This window comes from Amphiprion ocellaris, chromosome 16, assembly GCF_022539595.1.
Source record: "Amphiprion ocellaris isolate individual 3 ecotype Okinawa chromosome 16, ASM2253959v1, whole genome shotgun sequence".
Classification (NCBI taxonomy): Eukaryota; Metazoa; Chordata; class Actinopteri; family Pomacentridae; genus Amphiprion; species Amphiprion ocellaris.
This window is the reverse complement of record NC_072781.1, coordinates 4,717,297-4,726,486: the sequence shown is the minus strand read 5'-3', so window position 1 is coordinate 4,726,486 and position 9,190 is coordinate 4,717,297. Positions and strand designations below refer to the sequence as shown.

General features: G+C 33.6%; 1 protein-coding gene across 2 annotated transcripts; it reads right to left on the bottom strand.

The window, feature by feature from the left end:
- Window positions 1-832: 832 nt before the first annotated feature.
- On the bottom strand, window positions 833-7,436 carry LOC111574101 (uncharacterized). Of its 2 annotated transcripts, XM_055018358.1 has the most exons (5): window positions 6,404-7,436; window positions 6,241-6,299; window positions 3,598-3,830; window positions 2,134-2,597; window positions 833-2,052 (listed from the first exon to the last, which is right to left on the bottom strand). In XM_055018358.1, the coding sequence occupies exons 3-5, from the start codon at window positions 3,617-3,619 to the stop codon at window positions 1,930-1,932; spliced, it is 609 nt and encodes a 202-aa protein (XP_054874333.1). In that variant the 5' UTR covers window positions 3,620-3,830; window positions 6,241-6,299; window positions 6,404-7,436; the 3' UTR covers window positions 833-1,929. The 2 variants fall into 2 exon arrangements, with proteins under 2 accessions (XP_054874333.1, XP_054874332.1); XM_055018357.1 differs by lacking the exon at window positions 6,241-6,299.
- Between the last annotated feature and the right edge of the window lie 1,754 nt (window positions 7,437-9,190).

Below are 9,190 nucleotides of genomic sequence, written 5' to 3'. Positions count from 1 at the left end.
AAATATAGCATCAACCCTGTGAAACTGCACTTTAGCACAAACCAGTAGCCTCATTTCAAACCACTAGAATATAAATAGATAGATAGATAGATAGATAGATAGATAGATAGATAGATAGATAGATAGATAGATAGATAGATAGATAGATAGATAGATATTAAAGTATTCAGCAGCTTACATACAACAAAAACAATAAGACGAAACGGCAGGTTAGAAACATTAACATTAAAGGTTAGCATATAAAACTTGCTGTACAATACTACAAACAAAACATTTCTAATTTCAAAATCTATTGAAATATTAATTGTATTAAAAGTAAGAAGCAGTATTTACACCTTTCCAGGTACAGTGATTTAAAGTGAACATAAATCTAGATCTACATGATGAGTGTCATTGCATGCTGTCACATTTTGTGTGTTGACATTAGAGGCTGTAGTTCATGCAATAAGAGCCAAAAAACCTCCTTATCATCACTAGTGGTTAAGACTTCAACATAGATATTAATGCTAATAATGTCCTGTTAAAGTTGTAGTAAGCAGGTGAATCAATGTCGTGAGTTTTGAGTTTTAAACCTCAACGTGAGTGAGATGAGTCTAGACTCTGCTCACTAAAGCTGCAAAACACAAGAGAGATCCTCCTCAGATAAGTTATGACCAAAATATATAAAAACAGCATTGCAAGAAAACGTGTCAGTGCATATGTTTTGTGTGGTGAATGTATTGTCTTATCAGATTTTACATCAAAATAAAAAAATCATATTTTTTGAGAAATGATTTGGTGAATTCTGGAGTCATCAAACTGATCTGACATCCCATCTGCTGTAAAACAACTGTTTTAAGGCCATTTAATTTTATTTGTACAGCACCTTCCAAACACTGAGACAATTTAATGTGCTTTACAAATGTTACTGCATTAAATGTTTGATATTTCTACCTAAGTTGTAAACACAAAGATCAGTACTGAAATGATGCAGTTTAGGATCCAACTAAGTGTGTTGAGGTTACAATCTTCAAGCAGATCAGAGATGTTTTGTTATTTATCAACCTGCATCATCATTAAAATCTATTAACTAACTGGCAGCCGGTGTGAAGAAAACCTTATGCAGAGGAGTTTTAAAACTGCTAAAGTTGTCAACTATATTTTAAGTGACGTCTACCTCCATGTATTTCCGAGTTTAAATAAAGGCTGAAAGATTGAATAATTATATTCTGAGGCAGTGTGGAAGAACAGAATAGTTGCTATGATCTGTGCTGCAGGAGATGAAGACATGAACGACTGTCTCATGAAACCTCTGCAGCTTCCTCAGTGTTTGAGACAAGAAAATACAGATTTAGTAAAATACTGATTTAGTTATAACCTTGTTGTTGTGGCTGCAGAAGCTCAGAAATGTGTTTCTTATTGGAATCCCTTATTCAAGAGTAAATACTGAAAACTTTCAGACACACTGCAGGCCCTGATGGGCTGAAAACACAGCAGGACGACAGTCAACCAGGACTATACTGCCACCATGTGGTCACTGTGGAGAATGGGACGTTTTAGAAGAGCTTTAAAGGCAGTATATAATGTAGTACTGGTCTTGTCTTTCTGAAATTCAGAAATGTAGCACTGTTCGTCTTTATAAATGTAAATACAATTCAGTATATTATTCTATCATGGCATAAGTGTACATGTCAGAGATTTACGTAGTCTTTATTCTTAATCTTTATTTCTGTCCTCATTTTTACTTTTTTATTGTCTTGTTTCTTACTATGATTCATCTGTATTGAACTAATGTAACGTGAATTACAGGTGGGTGATCAGTAATCTTATCTTATGCTAGATGTATGGATGTAGATATTTTGTCTGCATTTTTCCAGTAATGTGTCAAAATGTCCGTAAGACACCCAAATTATTTCATGCTAATGAATTTATTCAACCAAAAGCCTCTGGTTAATGGAGGAAATCATTTGCTCGCAGTGACTCCTCCTTCTTCCTGCTCCATTCAACAGACTCTCTGTGGTTCTGGATTATCTCAACTGGAGGCTCTTTGGCTTCTCTCAGCTTTGACTCGGCCTGAAAGTAAATGTGAGACCTTTTAAGTTTCAGCAAGCTGAATAAATCTTTGCACAGTTCTTCATTTTGCAGCAAACTGACCTCTGGCTCCAGTCGTTTGGGATGAATCTGGGTGAATCCTGCATCCACAAATCCAGATATTCCAGTTGGAGGAGTGTACAGGTATCTGCCACCAACAGTCTTATGGCCTCGGCATGTACAGGGGTCGGGGTATCTGCTGCTGAACGTGACCTGATGCAGAGTCTTCAATATCCAGCTGCTGTCTGCGACATCAGGGCTTCTATTCATGGAAGAAGGAGCTTCAGCATCACTGCTCAGGTTACATGAAGCTTTCACCCGTGGAGAGGAGTCTTGTTTCATGGCCCTCATGTGGAGCCCTCCAGGAGCTGGTCTGGATTCAGAAACAGCAGTCTGATAAAGCGAGTAGGGGTCCAGCTCAAAGTGGTCACAGGATGGAAAGTAAGCGTATCGCCTTTTCCAGAGATTCCATCCGTCATCGTCGTCACTTTTCAAAGCATTGAGGCAAGTGACTGTCTGCATCCAAGCTGAAAGAGATAAAGATGTGTCAAAACACCAAATAACTGCACAAATTTGAGATACAAATATTGTTGTGGTGCCTGGTAATGCCTTAGTTTGCCAAAAATGCACCAGAATCTTAAAATATGTAACAAAGCAGGGGTGGAAGATTCTTTACTAAAGGTAAAGAGGTGATTTTCTTCAAATGTTTATATATTTAGGAGTGTTAGTATTGTCAACAAAACACACTTCAACTGTTAACAGTAGAAGAAATCAAAGCAAAATGGGATCATTCTGTTTTATTTACATTATATTATAACTGTTACTTCTGATGTCTTATCACGAGAGCAGATGAATGAAGCAAACCAGCTGTTTTGTGTAAAATCTGAACTTGCAAAAATCTATATATCTAAGAGCTTCAGTATTGTCAGCAAATCACACTTTGACTACTAAAAGTAAAATTAATTTCAGCAAAATTTGATCATTCTGCTATATTTAAACTACATTATTACTGTTACTGATTTGTTAGCATAAGAGCAGATGAATTAATTAAGAAAAACGGTCGTTTTGTGTAAAATCTGAGTCAAAGATGTCAAATAATGGAGTAAAAAGTACAATATTTGACCTTACTATGAATAAAGTACAAAGGGGCATTGAATAGAAGTACTTAGCTAATGTACAAATACCTCAAAATAGTGTTAAGTACACTATCTGAGTAAATGTTCTTAGTTAATGACAGAATTTTCGTCCTGGGATTAATAAAGTCTAAGTCTAGTTTGCAAAAAGTTTAGTTTGAAATCTGAAGACACGACTGGAAAAATTTAAAATACTGTGTCAAAAAATTTAATATACATACCTACAAATGTAAAACAAATAACATACAGAAAGACTCATGGTCTGGTAAAGAAACATTAGCATATATGAAGCACTAAAGTTGAACATTAACGGAGCCCAGTTCCATCTGGGCTCTATTAACGTTCAGCCTCACTAATCGACCGCAGATCTAATGGATCGTGTTGAACGTCTCACCTGGTTGGAAATATTTCTCCATGTTTCACTCTTGAATCGTTGAATCAGGTAAAGTTTTCGTCGGACTGCAGGAAGTTGTTTTACTCGGTTGGTAAAAAGTTTTCTGGTTGCATCAGAATTTCCAGACCTGTTGAATCAAAACGTTCTGATCGAGTCTGACGCTGCGGTGTTGATGATGGAACGGTTTTTGTTTTTGTTTTTTTTCTCATCGTGTCTTGGGTCTTTTGCATTTTCTAAATTGAAAAAAAAGAAAAAGAAAAAAATAATAATGAAACATTCACACCCGTATCCTCCAGGAAAATACTGACCTACAGACAAAGTCTACATGTTTAATCACAATATGAATTAAATCAGGGAAACTTTAATGATCTCTGAAAGGAAATTTATTAGTCACAAATGCCCAGCATGCAGTTAGGAAAAGAAGAAATGGTAATAAAAATAGATTTTTGTAGTAATGATGATAATAAAAATAATTAAAACCCATTAGGTGAACAGAAAATGTGCAGATGTAAGCTCCAACCATATTGTGTACAAAATGCAAAAACTAAAATAGATTATTATACACAGCTGATTATAGACAATTAATTTAAAATAAATGAACTATCATGTCAAAACAGTAGTTTACAAAAAGGAACACTACAAAATTTGTAATTTTACAGAATTTTTTTTTATTTAATTACTGATTATTTCTGTATTTTTAAAAATACTCTACAGCATTAATAAAAGTACAAAAACAGACTGCGTATTTACATGTATAAAACTAAATAAGACATAAACCTAAACAATGGAAAGAAAATTTATCTATGCTTTTAAACAGCTTTTCACTGCAGTTTTTTTTTAACCAATTATATGTTATTTTGCACATTTAGTTAAACTACATATAATAAATATAAAAATTAGAAAATATTACAGTTATTGGGTTAAAATGAGCTGAAAATCAAATTTTTTGGATATTTTCCGTCAATCTTTTTTACAGTGTAACTGCTAATAATCACAAAATTTTAATCTTTGATACAACTGAAACGTATTGACATAATTTAAACTGTTAAAATGCAGCTGTAATTTTTCTTTACTATTCAGAATTTTTTGTTTGTTTTGTTTTTGTTTTGGGGGGGCCAAAACTGCTGGAATATCATTTCACCTTCTTTTCTTTTTTTCTTTCCTTTTTTAACCTTACAGTTAATTTTATAGTCTGTTATCTTACCTCTCTACAGATGTGAAGAGGTAAGCTTTAATATAATTTAAGTGTAAGTTTACATTAATGGTAGTAGGTTGTGGAAGCTGTAAATATTAAACAACTTTAACAGAAACGTGAGCTACTGGATGAAGAAATATATTTTATTGGCACATATTTTTATTGTTATAACTTTTTATAATGATGAACTACAGAGTAAACAAAACTTGAACCTGTAAGTTGTACGTGGAATAGTAGCTTGACATACTTAGATGTCACAACAATGTTCTCTGACAACAGATTATTTATCAGGGTGTTTCAGAAAACAGACACTAGAGGGAAACATCTGTTCAGTTTCCACAGTTTCTTCAGCTCAGATCACTGCAGTGCGTGTAAAATCCATCTAAACTGACTTTGACTCAAGACCAAAGGACTGATAATAAAACATGAACCCCGTGTTGATGAGACGCTGAATCAAAAAGCAAAAAACAGGAATAAAAAAAACTAAAAAAAAAAAAGATCCCAGGAATAAAACTTTGCCGTCTTAAAGCAGCTCATTCATGCTTCAGACTCAAACACACGTTGTGACACAAACAGTCGACACATCTGGAGCTCGGCGCTGGTCTGGAGGTTCAGTCACTGTTCTCTGACCCTTACTCTAAATTTATCAGGGTTCATCATCACGTGTGTCTCTCATATTTCTGCCGGCCGATGGGACTAGCTAAGAATAGAACAGACACAGATTAACACGCCTGCTCTCACTCTGCTCCCTCACTCTTTCGAAAAACCAATTATTTTCCATCTGTCACCTCCTCCTCCTTGTCCTTCTTGACCTTTTCCTATGTTTAACCACTGACCTCTTCCTTTATAGGAGGAAGAGGAAGAAGAGCTCAGTGAAGAACCTGCAGACCACATAAGCACATAATAATCCAAGAAAACCAGATAATATACAATAACTGTTTGTATTAGTAGCATATTTCTTAACCCTCCTGTTGTCCTCATTTACGGGCACCAAAAAATATTGTTTCCTTGACTGAAAAAAATCCAAAAATTCAACAAAAAAAATTCCCCAAATTTCTGAAAATTTGCAAAACCTTCAGGAAGAAAATTCCAATAATTCCTTAAAAGTTTCCCTTAAAAATTATATTTTAAAAAATCCCCCAAATTTGGCAAGAAAATTCTTGTAAATATTTTCAAAAAAATGAGTAAAAATCTTCCCAAAAACTCCTAAAAATATCTAAAATGATTACATATATATCAGTAAAACTTCAAATATTTTCTTTCTTTGTGAATGTTTTTAAGAAACATTTTTAACATTTCTTTTTCCACCAAAAAATGTTCAAAGATTTCCCAAAAATGTTGAAAATGTGGACATCAGAAGTTTCACTGTGAAAATATTTTTTTCCACATTTTCAAACTTTTTGACCCGCAGGACGACACAAGGGTTAAGGATTGAAGGAATTTCTCACTTTTTTTGAAGAGAAAGCTGCTGCATTTTATTTTATCTCTTCAAATATAGTCCAACTGCCTGCAAAACACCCAAATTTATAACCAGGACACTTTAATGACACAAAACTTCCTCTATGACTTTGAATGCTTGGAAGCAGCCAGCAGGAAAGACAACAGAGTCACCTCAAACGACTCGTAAATGTCACGTCTAATCCTGGGATGGAGCAGGATCTCCTGGATAAGTGGGGTTGTCCCTCGGAGAGAAGCAGGGGAGTGGTCCAGCATTCGTCAGACGTCCAATCACATCTATGCAGCTAAAACCCGACTGGCTCATCAGCAGGGTCGTTTAAGGTCAACTTAATTAGCACATCCGTCCAGTCGTCCTCTGGTTCATTAGCCGAGTGTTTAACCCTCCTGTTGTCTTCATTTACGGGCACCACAAAATATTGTTTCCTTGTCTGAAAAAATACAAAAATTCTGCAAAAAAATTCCCCAAATTTCTGAAAATTTGCAAAACCTTCAGGAAATTCCAATAATTCCTTAAAAGTTTTATTTTTAAAAAAAAATCCCCCAAATTTGGCAAGAAAATTCTTGTAAATATTTTCAAAAATTAGAAAAATCTTCCAAAAGCATCCTAAAATATCTAAAGTGATTATATATATATCAGTAAAACTTCTATTTTCTTTAAGAACATTCACAAAAAAAATCAACCAAAATCCAGCAAATTTTGCTGGATTTTGGTTGATTTTTATGGTGAATGTTCTTATAGAAACATTTTTGTTTACATTTTTTGCCACCAAAAAATGTTCAAAAATTTCCCAAAAATGTTGAAAATGTGGACATCAGAAGTTTCACTGTGAAAATATATTTTTTTCTACATTTTCAAACTTTAAAACGGCTCGATTTGACCCGCAGGACGACAGGAGGGTTAAACTCACCGTGTTGGTATTTCCAGGTCACATCTGTCCGAGCTCAGAAATGGAAAGTTACAGCAGAACTTTCTCCAGACAGCAGCTCTATGACAGAACTTAAACACACATGGAGATAAGCTAATGCCAACGCAAACACACCCGACTGCTGCAGCTCAACTCAAACAAACCAAACCAAGACTGCTGTCCACATAAAGCCAACCATTCAGCAGATGTTGGGAAGTTTGCGTCACATTCTTCCTAGGTTATATGATGAGTATTGGACTCTAGTTTAATTTAATAACTTTTTTTTTTCCAAGAATTTTTTTTTTTTTTTTACCACTTGGCAGAGTCAGGTTAGAATCTAGTCCTCTTTGAAGTCGTGTTTTAGGTAAAATTTAAAAAAAAAAAGTGGCACAGATGATTGAACTGTGTTAAATATGCTAAACTTAGGAAGCTTCTAGTTACCACCAGAATGTAATGAAGCAATTAGAACACATTTTATTTATTGATTTCTCTATTTATTCACTTCATTACATATTTTTGTTTATTTAAAGTACAGTTTACTAATTCCTTATTCTTTTTTTTTTATAATTTTAGACTTCTATTTATATCTATGTCTAGTTTAATAATAGATGTTTTATTTCATTTTATTTATCTAACTTGTTTATGTTATTTTTATTTTATTTTGTCTAACCTGATGTTTCCTCATTGTATGTGTTACATAAGATAGTGAGTCCTTCATTGATATCATGACTTTGCGAATAGAAGTGGGGGTTGTTTATACTGTTTTATTGTATTTTTATTTCCTGTTATCTGTAAACCCTTTGTAATGCATTTTATTTATATGAAAAGTGATATATAAATAAAGTTTGGTTGATAAAATGTCCTAAAATCACACAGATATCAAGCAGTGAAGTTTAAAATCTGCATGTTCCTGCATTGTTTACTTTAATTATCCCACTTAAAGCTGGTTGTGTTCCAATTAGTCACAGTAAACTTACATTATGAACATAGTTATGTGTTCTTGTAGCCAGAAAATCCTTTTTCCTACTATGTTACCTCATTATTAATTTTTTTTTTTTTTACGTGTAGCGGTCTTTATTTCCATTTCCTGTAAACAGCTGTAAGTGATATATATTTTTGGGGATGACACTGAGCATACATCCTCATACATGTTAGTCAGACTATAGTGAATCCAGTATTTGTTCTATATTTATCACTACAATGGAGGCACAGTTAAAAAAGACACATTTAACCCTTGTGTCATCCTGCAGGTCAAATTGACCCATTTTAAAGTTAGAAAATGTGGGAAAAAAGATACATATTTTCACAGTGAAACTTCTGATGTCCACACTCAACATTTTTGAGAAATTTTTGAACATTTTTTGGTGGAAAAAAAGAAATGTTAAAAAAAAGTTTCTTTAAGAATATTCACAAAATAATATTCAAAAATATTCAAAAAAATTTTTATGTGAAGGTTCTTAAAGAAAATATTAGAAGTTTTACTGATATATATGTAATCACTTCAGATATTTTTTGGAAGATTTTTACTCATTTTTAAAAAATATTTACAAAAATTTTCTTGCCAAATTTGGAGGATTTTTTAAAATAAAACTTTTAAGGGAAATTTTTAAGGAATTATTGGAATTTTCTTCCTGAAGGTTTTGCAAATTTTCAGAAATTTGGGAAATTTTTTTTGCTGAATTTTCAAAATTTTTTTCAGACAAGGAAACAATAATTTTTGATGCCTGTAAATGAGGACAACAGGAGGGTTAAGAAAGCATTACAAAAGCAGCTGTGCACATTACCATGCTGATAATTGTAATTATTTAATTAAAGCACATTCATTGGCTTTAAACTCGTATCTTCATCTTCCTCCAGTTAACTGAACACCAGGCGTCTCCTGCCAAAAGGGATCTGAGTCGGGATTACGAGGCCTGAAGAAAAGCCGCCCTCCTATTTCTGCATCTATGTCAGCAGAAAGTCTTTCCACAATGTCAGGACGTAATGCTGGAGGTGAACAGCTGGGCAAACACATCAAGTGAGTTTATCCGCTAAG

Bases quoted from the DNA above. Each gene is read 5' to 3' on its own strand.
- LOC111574101 (XM_055018358.1), bottom strand. From the start codon at position 3,619: ATGGAGAAATATTTCCAACCAG. The intron at 2,598-3,597 runs GTGAGACGTTCA...TATCTCTTTCAG, and splicing joins GGAGAAATATTTCCAACCAG to CTTGGATGCAGACAGTCACT. The intron at 2,053-2,133 runs GTCAGTTTGCTG...ATTTACTTTCAG, and splicing joins CCAAACGACTGGAGCCAGAG to GCCGAGTCAAAGCTGAGAGA.